General features: G+C 38.6%; 2 protein-coding genes across 2 annotated transcripts in view; one reads left to right on the top strand and one right to left on the bottom strand.

Moving 5' to 3' along the window:
* The first annotated feature begins 556 nt into the window (after positions 1-556).
* Positions 557-19,450, top strand: part of LOC149821459 (mitochondrial uncoupling protein 1-like) — a 37,298-nt gene continuing 18,404 nt past the window's right edge. Inside the window, exons 1-3 of the mRNA XM_089982528.1 lie at positions 557-733; positions 1,802-2,020; positions 19,252-19,330. Of these exons, the coding sequence (XP_089838654.1) occupies positions 653-733; positions 1,802-2,020; positions 19,252-19,330 (379 nt within the window). The 5' untranslated portion in view covers positions 557-652. The remainder of the gene's footprint in view (positions 734-1,801; positions 2,021-19,251; positions 19,331-19,450) is intronic.
* Positions 8,769-9,705, bottom strand: LOC149821460 (uncharacterized). The gene is made up of 3 exons (XM_089983005.1): positions 9,664-9,705; positions 9,254-9,578; positions 8,769-9,162 (listed from the first exon to the last, which is right to left on the bottom strand). The coding sequence occupies exons 2-3, from the start codon at positions 9,537-9,539 to the stop codon at positions 8,993-8,995; spliced, it is 456 nt and encodes a 151-aa protein (XP_089839131.1). The 5' UTR covers positions 9,540-9,578; positions 9,664-9,705; the 3' UTR covers positions 8,769-8,992.

Genomic DNA, 19,450 nt, shown 5'->3' with positions numbered 1-19,450 from the left:
ATTCAAATATAATCCTCTGAAGTAAAGTTAAATCTGGACCTGAATTTTATATGGTAATACTGAATCCAGTTTAAAAAATGGCTGGAGATAAGTTTTTCCACATGCAAAGAGTACAAATGGGTTGGATTTGTTCAGATCTGAACATGTATCCAGCAGAAATCTGTGAACTGAATTCGGATATGGAAACGTCTGACTTGATGAATCCAAATCAGATCTGATTACACTCGGATCTTATTTTTAAGATACGACATCGGATAATAAGCTTAGGATTCTTCGAATCGACATTCAGGTAAAATCCAAATCCGAGAAACATCCAAACCAGACTACCTATACAATCCTTACCTGATTGTAGCACAAAGATGATCGATCCATATCCGAAAAGGAGACCATGTCTTAAATCTGATCCTGTATGGGAAATACCCGATTAAATAGGATCCAGTAATGCCCACACACGATCCGAATCCACGTCGGTTCCGTCGGCAACCAAACTACGATCCGAATAAAATAAGCTTACAGTGGCATTTCCGGGAACTTAAAATTTGAAAACCGGAGCGAAGTTGGGTGAGTAGCGTCAGACTCCAATTTGCAGAAATTGTCTCTTTTTTGCCGATTCCCTCATTTTTAAGAGAGAGAAGAAGCGTCTCTCTCTCTCATGGCGCACGGAGGCACGAAAACCGAGATCTCGTTTGCGGGGACTTTCGCCAGCAGCGCTTTCGCCGCGTGCTTCGCGGAGGTATTAGTGTTATTCACGTCTCTCGTTCTGATCGTGGCGTTTGATCGTTTTGTTTCGCGGGTTTGAGTTTGCTACGTCGTTTATTTGGTCGAAATGATCTCATGGATGTGATCTACATGTTGTTTTTAGTGGGAATCGGCTTTTGAATCGCCGGAATCTGACATGTTTATAGTTTTTTTCCGGCCAAGAAAAAATGGATGGTTGTAAATGCACCGATTTTTTTCCTCGATTCAAAAAAATATGATTTTCATGAAAAAAACGTGTTCCAATGGTCGTTTCCTACTCAATCGATTATCCTGAATATGTCTACGGGGTTAGATTGAGACAAAACAACTTGCATCGTCAGATTCCAACTAGACTGTACCTACAATCGATTGTATTAAATATAAACCTTTTAATCACGGGGGTTTTGATTGGACCTATCGTGTGTTTTCTGTTTCTCGATCATTTGGATTAGGTCTTGATGATTTACTTTGCTTGACATTTGTCTTTTTGGAGTTTCGGTTTGGGTTTCCCCCTTTTTGCAGAGTGTATTTGTGATGAATCGTTGATACATTATGATCGTGTTGTGCATCGTGTTTTCTTTTTGTTATTTTTTTGGTTGGATGAATCGGAGATCGTTTCGGTTTCATAGGATCTGTCATTTGCTGTGTAATTGAGGAAATGTTTTTGTTCCTTGCCTATTCATTAGTTTGGTTTGGAAAAACTGCACGACGAAATGATGCAAGCATGTTGTTGTTTGGATGATTAGTTAGTTAATTGATCCATTTCTCCATTTTCCATAGTGTTTCTGTGATTTTTTTTAATGTGAAGTGTTTCCGTGAAATTCATTTCTGTTTCTTAGCTAGAGCGGTTGATACAGTTTGTTCTTATGTATATCAAACGAGAATCTTTTTCCAATACTTCCTTTTTCTCTTTGGGAACGAGTAACCTGGACATTCAGAAATTGAGGTCCAATAGCACACACATATTTACTTGCAAAAGCAAATTCCCTAGGAAACCATGTGAATTGAGTGCTCCAATATTACATGGTTTGATGGATAACCTCTGTGGTGTGTTTTTATGCAGATTTGCACTATCCCTTTAGATACTGCTAAGGTTAGGCTTCAGCTTCAGAAGAATGTGACTTCAGGGGATGTGGTGGCTGTACCCAAGTACAGGGGCTTGTTGGGTACTGTGGCCACAATTGCAAGAGAGGAAGGTTTAACTGCACTGTGGAAAGGAATCGTGCCAGGACTGCATCGTCAGTGCGTGTTTGGAGGGCTGCGTATTGGGCTTTACGAGCCGGCAAGTATATCAATTGTTTCACATTTGGTTTTCATGCAAGAAAAAGAAAGTTTTGTCACTATACTTGTCTGATGATGATAAATAGCTAGCGATATATGAAAGCCTGTCTTCATCTGCTTAAGGATTGTTTACTTATATTGGAAAAAGACAAAGCTTGTGGTTGTCACATGAGTCCTTGGGTGGATAAATGCCTAACAAACTGATGAACGAAAATTGCCAAGTTTTATGCCTGATCAGTATAAAACAGTTTAAAATGGTAAAATGCTGCTGAGGAAAATAACAACTGCTTGCAATAAAGTTGTTGGTACAAAATAAATCCAATAAATGACAAAAAACATAGATAACACATATAAGAAGTTATAGCCTTGTTTTCAAGGATGATATGATATGGATGTTTTGTCTCTTATAGGTACAAAATAAATCAAGTAAATGACAAAAACCATATATAACACAGATAAGAAGTTATAGCCTTGTTTTCAAGGATGATATGACATGGATGTTTTGTTTCTCATAGGTGTACTATGCAAATGTTTGAATAAAATAAAATAAGATTCATATCTTTTGGAGGAGTGCTCGTAGCTAGATTTTGTGCTGGATATCTGAAGGTTATTGTCCTCATGTAAAAGGATAACACATTGAATAAAAAGTCATGTATTATCGAAGAAATTGTTCTTGCAGTCTTAAGTGCAAAAGTGATGGGAAAAAGGTTGCAATCAATGTGAAATAAACATAAGGTTGAAATAGTGTAATTATATAAATTGTACATAAGTGCAGTGAACTGATTTGATCATCTATTGGAATCAATGAAGTTGTTTACAGTAGACAAAACAATGGAATCCATTTTATGGAAAATGGAATTATTAATGCCAGATTTGCATCTTTGATGATGATGATCTATAGGGGCAATAGGAAATGGAATTTGGTCATAAGGTGATCGAAGTTTTATAAGCAATTTTGGGAAATCTTAAGATTTGTTAGGCTAAGTTGGTGCACATCTTTTTATGTTATTGATAATAAATTTAACAGAAATGTTAAGAACAAGTCCTAAGATCTTTGCAGTATGTATGAACACACATATCTACATGTGCAATATGTATGTAAACATGCATTCATACATGCAAGCATACATACACATACAAACGTGAATGCACACACATGTAATTTAGTTTGACAAATGCAACCTTGGAAGTTGTTCTTGTTAGCTGGAGTCCATTATCTATGGTAAAGTAATCATAAGCATAGCAAGTGTCTAGAGTTGCAATTTTTTCAAAACGAACCAATTAATCCTTATGAAAATCCACAAACTTTTAGTCAATGGCATAAATTGCGTAGAATAAGTATCTTATAGTCATTGGTTATTTGAAGAAATAAAATTCTCTCCTGAGTTAAAAAAACATCTTGGTTAAAGCTTAAGTTTTAACTCTTTCACCTGCTATCAGCCTTTATGTCTTCAGATTTTACATGATTGAGCTTCTTTTATGTGTGCTCCCTCATATACACATTTTAGATGGGCTTAACTAATATTAACAATTGCAAATCTGTTAATTTGATGGAGACACTAGAGGTCTGTTATCCTTGCCAGTTATGTAGGGCCTGATAGTGATGTATAGCCTCTTGTTCAATTGACTATGATTAGGCATAGTCAATCATAAAGAGGCTGTCAACCAGGTTGACTAGTTTTAGGTCCAACCTGGGTTGGCTCGGGCAAGCCACAAATTTTCTACTAAACAAGATGTCTATTGGCCAATATGTAAAACTTGACCTCACGAATCTAGCTTCTAGAGGATGTCTTGTGCAACAATGCCTTCTCTGCATGAACATTACATTGACTATACACTTATTCCCCCAGCACCATTACTTTTTAATTGTATGGTTAGAAGAATATAAAATGTCTCAAACTAAAGTGGACTGGAGGGAGCTAATGTTCAGAGAGATTAATGTGTATTAGGGTAAAGAAAATAAATAATATAGAAGTGGTGATTGTTTTCCTTTTATGCCCTGTTTGGATGACAGGAGGGCGAAACCAGTGAGAATTTGGTTGATGCTCAAAATGGTGTTATCAGAACCGTTTTTCCCATAACACCATTTTGAAGATGCTTGGCTGCCAAATTTTCCAAAATGACATTATCAAAATGTTATATTGGGATCCAAAAATGAACTTTTGAAAAACAACTCAGAGTTGTTTTTCAACATATCATTTTAAAAAATGACCTTATTCTGTCAGGCCACCCTCTTTTTCCCTTCCTTTCTTCTTGTCCCCTCCCCACCATGTATGCCTTCCGCTCTGCCGTGACCTTCTCACCTCCCATGGCAACCTACCACCACCCACGTTCTTTCACTCGCCCTTCTCCTCTACATAAGACTTCATCCTTGTCTCCATGTGCTCCCATACCACCAGTTCGCCACTGTGCTCACCCCCATCAACCCTTCTTTGATCCTCTGACATCCATCTGCTGATGATGATCTTTCTGGTGACTTTGATGGCAAAGAAAATGGAGGGGGCGGTGGGCATGGGAGTGGAAGGTGACCCTTGTAGTGTACTTGAAGAGGGTGGCTATGCCTTGCTTAAAACAATGCTTCTGAGATGGCTCGATGAGGCCTTCGGTGCACCCATAAGAGGTTCAGGGTCATACCATCACTAGGGTTGCCTTCTTGATGGCTTATAGCCTATGTCACATGGGTGCGGGTGCGGCGATGCGGCACTTTCAGAAAACTTGGGTGCGGGGGTGTGGGAGGGCAAAAATATAAAAAATTATATATATATATATATATATTTTAGTGAGAATCGACTCTTGGGTCATGATTTTTTGATGAAAAAATATGTTTTTATGAGAAAAAAATGGATACCTTCATACTTCATAGCCATTGATTTTGATTCTTGAATCACCGGAAAAACCTGTATAAAGGTCAGGTTCCGGTGATCCAAAAGCCGGTTCCCACTAAACAAAACCCATATATCACATCTATGGTGTTGAATGTTAGAAAACCCCCCCAAAAAACTGTGATTTTGAGTTGAGAACAAGAAAGTGGGCAGAACCAGCGTATTACAAAGAGAGAGAGAGAGAGAGAGAGAGAGAGGAGAGAGAGAGAGAGAGAGAGAGAGAGAGAGAGAGAGAGAGAGAGAGAGAATGCGTACCAGACTTCGATGGTAGCTCGCGGTCGTCGCCAACATCGGGTTTGGGAGATGGGTCGCAGCGTCAGGGTCGGGAGGATTAGGGCAATTTTTTTTTGCCCTAATCCTCCTCTCCTCAGCCAATTTCATTGGGCGATTTTTTTTAATGTCCAAAAGTTGGACATATATGACCCTGGGTGCGTTCATCGCACCCAGGGTCGGGTTGACCGCACCAGGTGCCGCACCTGCACGTGCACCCACATCACATCGCATCAATGCGGGTGCGACACCTGGTTGGCCGAATCTCTGTGACATAGCTTATAGCCTATGTCACAGGGATTCGGCTAGCAGGGTGCCGCACCCGTGTCGACGCGACTCGACGCGGGTGCGGTCAACCCGCCCCTGGGTGCGTTGACCGCACCTAGGGTCATTTTTGTCCATTTTTTTTGGATTTTTTTTTTAAATTTTTTTTTGCCCTATGAAATGGGCTGCGAAATTTTAAAAAAAAACTTTGGGGGGGTCGCTGCCCCCCTATAACCCCCCGCCGGGGGCGGCCCCTCTGGACCCCCGCACCGGGGGGAGCCCCCGGACCCCCCTTCCTGCAGGGGCAAAAACAATGAATCAGGCTCCACAACTCATCACTTTCATCTTTGGGGACAACCATATAAGATAAAAGAATGGTAAAAAGTAAGTTGGGCATAAATGTCATGGACCTTAACAACTACCATACATATACACTATACATGATATATATATACATTTTTGCCCCTGCCGCACCCCCGCACCCGGTTTTTTTGGAAGTGCCGAATCCCCGCACCCGCGCCCGCACCCGCACCCGCACCCATGTGACATAGCTTATAGCCATCTCCCACTAAGGAGACTAGAGTGTGGTTCACGGGTGGCCTTTGGAGTCTCCATTGATGGTAGAAATTACAGAGGCGTTGGTGGTGGAATACAGTTGTGATGGTGGTTGTGGTTTGTGTAGCTAATGCAAAAGGGGATTTAAATATTGGTGTTTTTCCAATAAACTTACAAAGTTGTCATCCAAACTGTAATAAAATAGCAAAAAATGCAAGAACAATGCCACTAAGGGCTTACAACATCACAAACACAAACGTGCACAAGCACAAACGACTATGGGACAATATAATAGCCAACAAAGGGCAACAACACAAGCACTAAGTGCATATAAGACATCAAAGAACTAAATAGAAAAACACAAAACATAAAAAATATTAATATTTATTGAGCATAAATGCTTAAGAGAAGCATTGAGAAAAATTGGGAGTAGTCCCATTATATACAAAAAGACTCAAGGCCTAAAGCCATTGGGGGCTCCCAACGGTCATAAATGTGACCATTGGGGCTCCCAACCACTCTATGGTCCCAATGACCATATAGCCCCTATAATGAAATAAAAGAGAAATAAAAAATAAAATAAGAAAAACAAAAAAGCAAAACAGTCCCTAGTGGACAACATCTATTACAAAAAGATGAAAATACCCCTAGAGGGTATTGCCTATTACATCATTATAAATAATATATATATATATATATACACATGTATGAATATATATATATATATATATATATATATATATATATATATATATATATATATATATATATATATATGTACAATATGAAACAAATATATATGTATGACAATAATTCATATATATATATATATACATGTACAACTTAACACAAACAACTTTAAAATTTCAAAGGGCAAAGTTTCTTTCCAAAACATTATTTTTCTCTAAAATTTGTTTTTCAAAAAAGGATTGTGATAATCATTTTTTGCAAAAGTATCATCCAAACATGCCTTAGGTTTTTTGGCTACGTCACATGTAATGAAATATGCGGAAAAGCAAAGAGTGCATTAAGCACTTACAACATCCACTAAGTGAAAAATACAAGAGGGGTTCACCCCTATTTATAGAAGGAGAGGGGGGATGGCCAAGAGGCCTTAAAAGGAGAGCCACCTAGGGGCTCCCCATGTAGTCGTTGGGAGCCCCCAACGGTCACAAATGTGACCGTTGGGGGCCCCATCGACTACATGGTGGGGCCCCTTTTGTGTGAGCAAAAAACATAAAAATTAAAAATATAATTTACAAAAAATAAACAGGAAAATAAAAGAAGAAAAACAAGTACCCCTATCAGGTACTTGTGAAATGACTAAAATACCCCTATCGGGTATTACATATATATATATATAAATATATATATATATATATATATTTATATATATATATGAATTATATGTATTTTAACACCCTCCCTCAAGCTTTACGGGGATATAACCGAAAGCTTGTTAAGGAGAAACAAAAAACGAGGAGCAGCAAGAGCCTTAGTGAAGAAGTCCGCCAACTGGTACTCTGATGTGACATAAGGTAGTGCTATGGTTCCTCTTAGGTATTCATTACGTACATAATGGCAGTCTATCTCAATATGCTTAGTGCGCTCATGGAAGGTGCGATTGCTTGCAATATAGATTGCGCTTTTGTTGTCGCAACACATCTTCGAAGGAGTAGAGATGACAATGCCCATATCACTGAGGAGGCTTCTTAGCTACACAAGTTCCATGGTTGTAGTGGCCATAGCACGATATTCCGCTTCCGTCGAGGACAAGGATACTTTGTGTTGCTTCTTGCATCTCCAAGAAATCATAGAGTCACCTAAGAAAACACAAAATCCGGTAGTTGAGACTCGGTCATTGGGATTTCCTCCCCAATCTGCATCAGTATAAGCAATTAAATCAAGTGACGAGGCAGAGGAAAGAAAAACTCCCTTAGTTATGGTATTTTTGATATATCTGACGATTCTTAAGACTGCACTCATGTGCACGGTTGTAGGTGCATGTTGAAACTGACTGACAGAGTGGACAGCATGAGCAATGTCTGGCCGAGTGATGGATAAGTAGGTTAGAGACCGAACAAGTTGCCGGTAGGGAGTAGGATCCTCGAGAGGTGTTCCATCTTCCAACCTTAATTTTGCATTGATGACTTCTGGGGTTTCTGTCTTCTTATCATCGAAGATACCAGATTTGGAACAGATGTCAGCAACAAGTTTCATCTGAGAGAGAATGTACCCTCGAGGAGAGTACGTTACTTCAATTCCTAAAAAATATCTTAAGAAACCAATGTCAGACATATCAAAATTATCTTTCAAAACCTTCTTAATATCATTAATGCCTTGCTCATCACTTCCTGTGATGATCATATCATCAACATAAAGTAGTAAAATAACTATTGAAGACCCTGCACTTTTCACAAACAACGCAGTGTCAGTATAACATGAACGAAAATTCAAACTTGTCATTACATTACTAAATCTGTCATGCCAAGCCTTTGGGCAGTGTTGTTAAAAGCGTTGAGGCGTAGCGAGGCGCTCCACCAAAATCTGAGGCGAGGCGTAAGCCTCGAGGCGCAAAGCGTAAGCCTCAAAAAAAAAAATATTTTTAAACTTAAAAAAAACTATAAAAATGATCTAAAATTATAAATAAATAAGAAATGCTTTATTGATGAAGCGCCAACCAACACGAAATAAAAAATCTCAAATAAATACGAAAAAAATATGAGATTAACATGTAAAAGTAGCATTAATGCAACAACTTGATCTATATAAGTATCTAATTGCATAAATATGAGCATTCATTCAATAAAAAACTAACATTAACAACAAAATGCATATTAGCACTAACAACATCATGTCATAATTAAAAAATGCATGTTAACATTAACAACCAAATGTTAATGTATTTGTCCAGAATTCTTTAAAATAAGAGTGTTAACATTCACAATTACAACTGAAAGTCCCAAAAAACATATAAATGGCCAATAGCTCTATGATATGAATTAGGGCCTAGGCTCTTGTTGTGTCTCGTCATCATCAATATTTAAGTCTTCAATATCATCATCTGAAGAATCCATATAAATAGGTTCTTCTTCATCTTCATTCTCTGACTCTTCATCATCTACACTTTCTTCATCCACGTCCTCAATTACTTCTTTTGCTTTTCTTTTTCCTTCAATAAAAAAAATGTATTAAATATTTAGGTTATGTAATTAAAAAAATACATTTATATTCATAGCTAGGTAAAAGGAATATAACTTTACCTCGATCTCTTGAAGACATGTCTTGCCTAAAACCACTTTGTGAAACATGAGGTGAAGTGACTTTTTCAATAGGAACATGCTCAATGGCATTTATGTCGAAGTTCGGATCCAACCATGAATCCTCCAACCAATTGGGATCACTTGGCAACACTGGATCTTCCTTCTCCACAATCCACTCATCGTCTGAGTCTATATGATCTAGACATATAGGGTCTTTGGTAGCCCTCCTCTTCATATTTCTCTCTCTTAATTTCATATTGTACATTACAAAAACCAATGCATTCATCTTCTCTTGTTCAAGTCTATTCCTTCGTTTTGTATGCACCTATAATTTCAAATCATTGATAATCAAATATAAGATAATTAAAATATAAAAATGTATTTCAAAAATAAAATACAAAGTCACAAACCAATGAGAAAGTACTCCAATTCCTCTCACAGCCCGATGCACTGCATAACAAACTTAAAATTCGAATTGCAAAATTCATCAACTCAGGATTTTCGTGCCCAAATGAACTCCACCAATCAGCTGCATTCAAATAAAATAATAAAAAATTGATAAAAACATTAAGAATGTCATAATTAACAAAAACATAAAAAAATATTGACAAATAACAACATAATTGCAAACTTACCAGGACTTTTTAATTTTCTTGTTGTAACAGCTGCCTCTCTGCCAAACAAGCCATTTGCCTTTTTAAATGCATCGATTTGTGTTGTAATTTTCAACCGAATATTTGCATCAGAAACTAATTTTTCAACACAATCATAAAAGCCACCCATAACTTCTCCATCAGGGTTGAAGTTGTCAGCATAATGAAAATGTGGATTTAAATAATAGGCAGCTGCATGCAAAGGCTTATGAAGTTGCAAGTCCCATCGTCTATCAATGATATCCCAAATAGGTTTATATTTTCTTTGGACATTGTCAAGGTTTGAAGCAATTTCCTCCTTCGCTCTATCCATTGCCTCATACAAAAATCCCATAGCAGGTTCATCTGCATCAACGAGTCGCAACACTTTGACGAGAGGTAGTGTAGCTTTAATTGCATATGATATGGCAGCCCAAAACTTATGATCATTAAGAACAATACAAGAAATGTTCTTAGCATCAGATTTCTTATAGTAATTAGATGTTCTAAAATTTGAAGATAAGAACATCGACTTTAACTCTTTCTTATAACATCCAATACTATGAAGTGTAAGATATGTTGTGGCAAAACGAGTGACGGCTGGACGCAGAAGTTCTTTCTTCTTTGTGAATTTTCTCATTAAATTTAATACCCATGCATGACTATAAATGTATCTTGTAATTTTTTTTGCTTTTTCCACTGTATCTTTAAAAATTGATATCTTTCCAATATCTTCTAACATAAGATCCAAGCAGTGGGCTGCACATGGTGTCCAAAAACATGTTTTTCCTGCTGTTAACATATTTCCAGCTGCCACATAATTTGGTGCATTATCTGTAATGAATTGCACCACATTACTTTCACCAACTTCTTTAACAACTTCTTCAAACAACTGACACAAATTTGCACCAGTTTTTTCCATGTCGCTGATGTCAACAGACTTCAAAAATACTGTCCCAGATGAGCTGTTCACAAGAAAATTAATTAAGTTTCTTCCTTTCCCATCTGTCCAACCATCTGCCATAATACTGCAACCAACCTTTGGCCACTCTTTTTTGAACTCTTTCAAAATTTCATGAGTACAATCTACCTCGTCCTTCAAAATCCACGTTCTGATCTCATGATAAGAAGGTGGTTTGAACCCTCGCCCATAATTTGCAATAGCTTCTACCATTGCACCAAAATATGGACTGTTGCAAAGATTAAATGATAAGGCATTTGCATAAAAAAATCTACCAATGGCACGACATGCATTTTTTCTTTCATCCCTTTTGAAAGCAGTGTTTATTGTGGTTTGCCGTGCTTCTTTGTTCACAAAAAGGTCCATAGGACCAGCTGCACTTGTTTTTGCATCACTACCTGATCTACTAGCTTCTTTATTCACATTATCGCCGGTTGATGATCCAAAATAAACACTTCTCCCGATATCCAACTTGGTTTGCTCTAACTCTTCTTTCTTTAGCCTCTGATCCTTTAGATGATTCTGAAAAAATCTTTTCACGTCATGTGGAACCGCTTCGCACATGCTTACACCATGCTTTGTGCCAGCTAAGTGATGTTTTAGCCTATAGATGCCTCCTGTAGTCTGTTTATGACAGTAATTGCAAATTACATGTCCTACAAGTTTAGGATCTTTAGTAGGATTTGGAACTTTAACTCCATGATCTCATCCTACATCTTTTGCCATTTTTCAACTGCAAAAATACATAACACAAAATATATATTAACATCATGCATTATGCTGACCACATTACATGAAAACAAATGCAAAATAAACAATCTTGGTGTATAAGCTATATACGAATCCTAGAAAAAAACATAATTGACGAGAAAAAAATAATAAATATAATTAGGTCAGTTTTTTAATTGGGTCTCAAAGTTCATTCAATAATGCACACTTATAGCCACACACACACATAGTAGAGATAGAGTGGAGGTGGTTTGGATCCCAGATTTCTTCTCAAAAACAAAAAGAAAACACCAACCAACTGCGGAGATCAACCCCAAGAAATTGTGAAAATGCCGGAAAAAAAAAACATATATTGAATATGCTAAACAGAGGTCACCATTATGTTTGAATATTTCAATTGTGTGTTCTATCTCAGTTTACACAGTAGTGAAAAGAAACCTACAACCCCACAATCTGTTTTAGTTTGCTTCATTATCCTATTGTAAAAGCACTCAAAACTGAGACTGTTTTCATACTCAAAGATGTGAGCCAATAAAAATCACAAATTAATTCAATTAAAATGGGTTATAGTGTAAAATATCCTATGGATCAACATCTAGATAGACCTAATAGCATCTTGAGAGATCCTTAAATAGTCAGTTTGAAGAAAAAGTTGCTTTTTATTGTTTCATTCAACAAATTTATTTCCAAAATGTAGGTCGGGTGGGCTCCTATACATCAGAAACTGATTGAAATAACCATACAACTGCTCCTTTATGTCCAACTTTTATCTTCAAGAGAAGTTGCGCTGAAGTGACCACCAACATGACAAGGGATACAAGTTCCATAAGAGCCTTTTCAGTTCCATAAGAGCATTATTGACGAAAAACCAATTCAATGCATGCTTAAACAATTCAGGACATCGCATATTTGATTGTACACCAAGAAATCATCATCGCTACAGTTATATGGACAAAAAAGGAAACCAAGGGACCGCAGTCATATGGATAAAAAATGACTACAATTATTAATAAAAATCTATTTCATATGGACAAATCAAACTATTTGCTGCAGTCAGGGCTGGGCTAGGACTGGGCTGAGCTACAAAAATGGATAAAAATCTATTTCATATGGAATCAGGGTTGGGGTAAGACTGGGCTTTTAAAAAAAAAAAAATTTAACTGTTTCGGGAGGCAGGACTGGGCTACAGCCCAGTCCTGCCCCCCCCCTAGATACGCCCCTGGTTAATAAAAAAAAAACGAAAAAGCCATACCTGAAGGAAAACGATGATCGGCGACGAGTGGTGGCCGGCGACAGCAGTGCCGGCGGCGAGTGGTCGCACGGGGAGTGGTTGCACTGCGAGTGGTCCCTTCTCAGCAGAGGCGGTGATCGGCGAGTGGTGGTCGGCGACAGCAGTGGCGGCGGCGAGTGGTGGTCGGCGACAGCAGAGGCGGCGAGTGGTGGTCGGCGACAGCAGTGGCGGCGGCGAGTGGTCGCACGGCGAGTGGTCGCACGGCGAGTGGTCGCACTGCGAGTGATCCCTTCTCAGCAGAGGCGGTGATCGGCGAGTGGTGGCCGGCGGCGAGTGGTGGCCGACGGCGAGTGGTGGCCGGCGGCGAGTGGTGGCCGGCGGCGAGCAGTGGCGGTGGACGAAAGGGGACGGAGTGGAGAGAGAAGGGGCGAGGGCTTTCCCTCGCCCCGAAGCACCTGTGTCTTTTTTAAAGACACAGGTTCTCGATCTTTCGAGAATACGGGCCCGGATCCGGGTCGAACTCGGGTCCGGGCCATCCGATGTTTAATGCGCGCCTCACTTTGAGGCGCGCCTCGCCTCAAGGCGTACGCCTCAAGGCGCATGAGGCGTACGCCTTGAGGTTGTTGCGCTTTTTACGTGCGCCTCAAGGCGAAAAGGGTCTCGCCTCGAGGCGAGGCGCGCTTTTTGCGCCTTGAGGCGCGCTTTTAACAACACTGCCTTTGGGGCTTGTTTTAAACCATATAATGTCTTTTTAAGTTTGAGAATTTTATTTTTACCAATACATACTCCTGGTGGGGGATCCATGTAAACTTCTTCATTTAATTCACCATTTAAAAATTCATTCTTAACATCGAGTTGATAGATAGGCCATTTTTTCACTGACGCAATAACAATAAGAGTCCTAACACTAGTCATTCTAGCAACAGGTGCGAAGGTTTCTTCATAATCTATACCATATTCCTGAGCATATCCTTTAGCTACTAACCGTGCTTTATAACGTTCTAATGAACCATCACTCTTAGTTTTAATTTTGAAGACCCATCTACATCCAATTGATTTCTTTCCAGAGGGTAACGAAGTTATTTCCCAAGTTTTTGCCTTTTCAAGGGCACTAAGCTCTAAGTTCATGGCTTCAACCCATTGGAGAATATCTTTGGCCTCATTATAGTGTGAGGGTTCATGAAATGAATGCAACGCAATTAGACACGCTCTATATCTTGGAGTTAGGGACTCATAGGAAACAAACCTATTAGGAGGATTGGAGATCCGACCGGATCTCCTTAAAGAGGTTTCTTCTAGGTTGGATCCTTGAGAGTATTTTTCTAAAGCACTCATCTGAGTTTGTTGACCACGCCTAACATAAGTTTGGATTGGTCTATCTATAACATTCTCAAGAGGAATTTCCTCTAGGTCATTCAAAGACTCATTAGAGATTTCCTCTTCTTGAGGAGTCTCATCTTCTTGAGATAGAAGATCGAATAAAAAAGCATATTCACTTTCGTCAATATCTTTAGTTTTCACAAAACCATTTTCATTTTCCAAAAATGGTACATCTTTGGATACATAGAGTTTGTTATTTTTCAAGTCAAAACATCTAAAACCCTTTTGATTTTCTCCCTATCCCAAGAAAACACATTCAATAGCTTTAGGAGATAATTTGTCCCGTTTATGAGTAAGAACAAAACATTTACATTCAAAAATTCTTAATCTATTGAAATCGGGTGTTCTTTCAAATAGTTTTTCATATGGAGATGTATTTTGTAAGGATGAAGATATCATTCTATTTATTAAGTAAGTTGAGGTTAAGGCCGCTTCGGCCCAAAAACTCTTTGGAATTTCTTTGGAAATAAGGAGTGTCCTAGTGGTTTCCATGATGTGTCTATGCTTTCTTTCGGCCAAGCCGTTTTGTTGGGGAGTCCTAGGACACGATCTTTGATGACAAATTCCATGTACTTCTAAATAGTTTTGAAATTCATTTGATAAATATTCTCCACCCGAATCGGATCTAAGAGTAGAGATATTACTTGAAAATTGATTTTTAACTATCATATTAAACTTTTTGAAGAAGTCAAAGACTTCGGATTTTAAATTGAGAAAGTAGATCCATACATACCTAGTGTAGTCATCGATAAAAGTGACGTAATAGGAGTACCCTCCTTTAGACATGACGGGGGAAGGACCCCAAACGTCCGAATGGACTAACTCAAAAGGTCTTTTGGATACAAAAGTTCGGTTTAGAAAATGAGTAGATTTCATTTTGCCAAAAATACAATTCTTGCAAACAAAATGTTTTTCATTACAAAATTTCTTTCCAAATGGAAAGGAGTACATTTTTGAGAAACTTGGATGTCCAAGTCTTTGATGCCAAATATCAATATTTTTATCTTGGACATGGTTACAAAAAGAGTTAGTGGGGAGTTTCAAGTTGCTCATGTAATAGAGATCTCCCCCCGTCCTATGGCCTTGCCCAATCTGCTTCCCGGTCCGAAGATCCTGTATAGAGCAATCCTTAGTTGAGAAGGAGATTTCACATCCATGATCACATATTTGAGCAACAGATAGGAGATTTAAATTAAGTTGAGGTACAACTCTCACGTTTGGCACAAAGAAATCTTTTGAAAAGTTTAAAGTTCCAAAACTTTTTACTTGTAAGGATGTACCATCGGCAGTTGAAACATAAGAGTTTTTATAATTATTACATAAATCAGAAAGCTCATTTTCAAGTGGGGTCATATGAAAGGAAGCTCCAGAGTCAAGGATCCAAGACGACATACCTGGAGGAGAGGAAGAAGCTATGGCGGCACCCGAGGTTGATGGTATCTTGAGTAGAGTTTGTAGTGCTTCCGATAGTTGAGCAAGAGAAAAAGATTCCTTTCCTTTGATGGCTTCCTCTTTCTTTTGAGTAGCTTCTTCAACGGAAGCAACCTTATTTTTTGGTGCTTCATTCAACTTAGGGCAATTAGGTCTTATATCACCCGGCTCTTGACAATGATGGCAAATGGCTTTTCTATAGTTGCCATTATAACTATTTTGCTTCCCAAAATGTGGAGGTTTGTAAGCTTTCATATGGTTGCCGGGTTTTGATACGGCCAAGACATCATCTCTTCCTTTAATCATGCCAAGACGAGTTTCTTCTTGACATATTTCGGCAATGACATCTTCCAAGGGAAGAGGCTTAGATCTATGTAGGAGGGAAGATCTAACTTGTTCATATTCGGGCCTAAGCCCATGTAAAAAATGGAAAAAGTGCTCTTTTTCCATTTGTTCTCTCCTTAATTCCACATCCACACTAGAAACCCATTTTGGTTCTAGTAAAGATAGTTCATCCCATAAGGGTCCAAGAGTGCTAAAGTAGTCCCTTACACTCATTTCTCCTTGCTTGATAGTCCGGATTTTTTCTTGAAGAAAGAATTGACGAGCAAGGTCTTTTTGAGTAAACATACATTTCATAAAGAACCATGCTTCATTCGCCATCCGAAACTTGGCAATGTTGGCGCAAATTTTGAGCTCCACATTGTTCATGAACCAAGCAAGAATCTTGGCATGCTTGCTTTCCCAATCTTCCACTTTAGATTGGTGATCTTCAATGGCCTTCATGCGGGCAATGCCTTCAAGAGCTTTTTCTTGATCACCATCCATCTTAGTTAGTTGGAGTTGAGGTTCCGGAATGGTGCCCCTAACGTATCCCCAAAGTTTCTTACCTTTGAGGTTGTTCTCCATAGCGGCGGCCCACATCATGTAGTTGGAGCCATTGAGCTTGAAGGAGAGATCAATCTTTTGTTCTCCTTCCATTTCAAACACTCACAAGAGGGTAAATGGAGAGAGAAACAACAAGAAAAAAATATAGCTATACGACTAGCTATATTAAGAAGAAGAGCATAAACAAGGCTATGATACCATGTAATGAAATATGCGGAAAAGCAAAGAGTGCATTAAGCACTTACAACATCCACTAAGGAACAAACAAAAGGGCTAACACCCAAACCCACAAGAGACAACACAACATAAAAATATAAAAGTCTCTTATTGAAAAGAGAGAGAGCTCTCTTAAGTGAAAAATACAAGAGGGGTTCACCCCTATTTATACACAAGAGAAGGAGAGGGGGGATGACCAAGAGGCCTTAAAAGGAGAGCCACCTAGGGGCTCCCCATGTAGTCGTTGGGAGCCCCCAACGGTCACAAATGTGACCGTTGGGGGCCCCATCGACTATATGGTGGGGCCCTTTTTGTGTGAGCAAAAAACATAAAAATTAAAAATATAATTTACAAAAAATAAACAGGAAAATAAAAGAAGAAAAACAAGTACCCCTATCGGGTACTTGTGAAATGACTAAAATACCCCTATCGGGTATTACATATATATATATATATATATATATATATATATATATATATATATATATATGAATTATATGTATTTTAACATCACATGGGTGTGGCTGCGGGGGTGTGGCACTTTAAAAAAGCTTGGGTGCGGGGGTGCGGAATATATATATATATATATATATATATATATATATATATATATATATATATATATATATATATATATATATATATATATATATAAAGTCCAAAAGTTGGACATAAATGACCATGGGTGCGTTTACCGCACCCAGGGTCAGGTTGACCGCACCGAGTGTCGCACCCGCACGCTCACTCGCGTCGACGCGGGTGCGACACCCAGTTGGCCGAGTCCCTGTGACATAGGTTTTTGGCAAATTTGGTTTGCCGAAAACCTGGACTATAGAGGTGTTTTGCGAACAAAATACGTGGTTTTGAAGTTTTTTTGTTTGCAATAATAAAAAAATTGAATAACAAACCATATTCCAGCCACCCATCGGTCGGAAAATGGTTGGGATCTGCCCCCTGGCCATTTTCGGCTGGTGCATGGCCAAAAAATGGCTATAAAATGCATTTTTTATAAAAAAATTATAAAAACTTGGTCGCACCTTTTTTCCAGCCACCACTGGCCAAAAAATGGCTGGAATGGTTTCGTCCTTGACAAACGGAACCCTCACAGCCATTTCCTGGTCAGTGGGTGGCCGGAAAATGGCTATTTTTTAGGGTTTCTAAAAAAAAATTGCAACCCTTTTGGGCCATTTTCCGGTCACCATGCAGCCAGAAAAGTCCAGGATGGCTTTGCCCATGCTAGACGGAATGATCCGGACGAGTTTTTGGCTGGACGCTGGCCAAACAATGGCCGGACATCAAGATATTAAAAATAAATTATGCCAGAATTGGACCATTTCCAATCGATGACTGGCCGGACGATGGTCGGAACGGTGACAGTTTGACTATCTTCCGGCCAGTCACTAGCTAGAAATGGCCGGACCAGAAAGAAGAAGTTGAGGGTGGGACAACCATAGAGAGAGGGGGTGTTGGTGGGATGGAGACCCCCCACCTTGATAAACCAAGTTTTTGGAAACTTGGTTATATGAAAAAATGGGATGAGCTAGTTTTTCACACACCTGATTTTGTGTCACCCAAAATGACACAAAACCAAGCTTTGGCCTAAAATTGTGGTTCCCACCAAAAACCTGGTTATAGTTGATTTTGGCTCTTGTCATCCATATGGGGCCTTAAGGTTTGGTGGATGGATCATCCTGTTCCTACTTTTCTTTTCATGACTTGATCCAACATATGAATAAAATTGGGTTAACGGTTAACCTTAACTGGACTTTGTCGGGCATCTGTTGGATTGGACTCTTCGCTCTTGTCGTGTGCCAATGGGTTTCTCACATCATTGATTGACTACGTCACATGGATACACCATTTTGGGTGTGTGTCCCTGGTGACATGAGTAGACACGTTGAATGGACATTGACATGTATGACCTTTATTTTAATATTTTAATAATTGTTAATATTTCAATAAAAATACATTTTTATTATTAAAACATCAAAAAATAGTTATTTATTGCTTAAAGTTTTAAAAAATCATGTCCTGTCCTGTTTTTCTAAAACATTTCAAACTTGCGAGTCAAACTCGTGATACATGTCTGTGTCCATGTATCTTTGTGACATAGTTGATAGATCACTTTTTGCTATTTTTATGTATTAGTTTGTCAATTTTGTTTTTCCTACTTGGTGGATGTTTGTTTTCGCCTCATAACCCGATCTGGTCCTTTTTGGTTGAAGCCTTTTTTATTTAAAAAATAGTTTAGCATTTGAATTCCATCCTGTTTTGGATTCCTTCTAAAGGAATCCCACCATGAAGTTAACCACTTCCATTCCTATTTTGAGAACTTGGATATTTTTTTATATTTGATTTTTTTTTTGGCCATGCAAATCGTTTGTGTTGTGGAGGATTCTTTGTTCAACAATCATATTTTTGTAGGGCTAAGATCAAATTTTCCAATATTCATGTATATATGTATTTGTTTTTGCTGTACTACATATTGGTGCCTTGAAAATATGACGTGCTATGTTGATATATTGTGCAGGTCAAAAGCTTTTATGTTGGGAAGGATTTTGTTGGGGATGTCCCTCTGTCTAAGAAAGTACTTGCTGCACTTACCACTGGTGAGAGACAAATTTGACTGATTCATTATTCAAAGTGGTCAATTTTAGAATAGTGGTTGTGATGGATTTTTAGATTGTGAATCGGCACATGTTAGTTGGTTCCAAGTGTTTCCAGTGGCT

The sequence above is a fragment of the Nuphar pumila genome, chromosome 12 (assembly GCF_984573655.1).
Source record: "Nuphar pumila chromosome 12, dmNupPumi1.hap1.1, whole genome shotgun sequence".
NCBI classification, from domain to species: Eukaryota; Viridiplantae; Streptophyta; class Magnoliopsida; order Nymphaeales; family Nymphaeaceae; genus Nuphar; species Nuphar pumila.
This window is presented reverse-complemented; position numbering and strand designations above follow the sequence as displayed.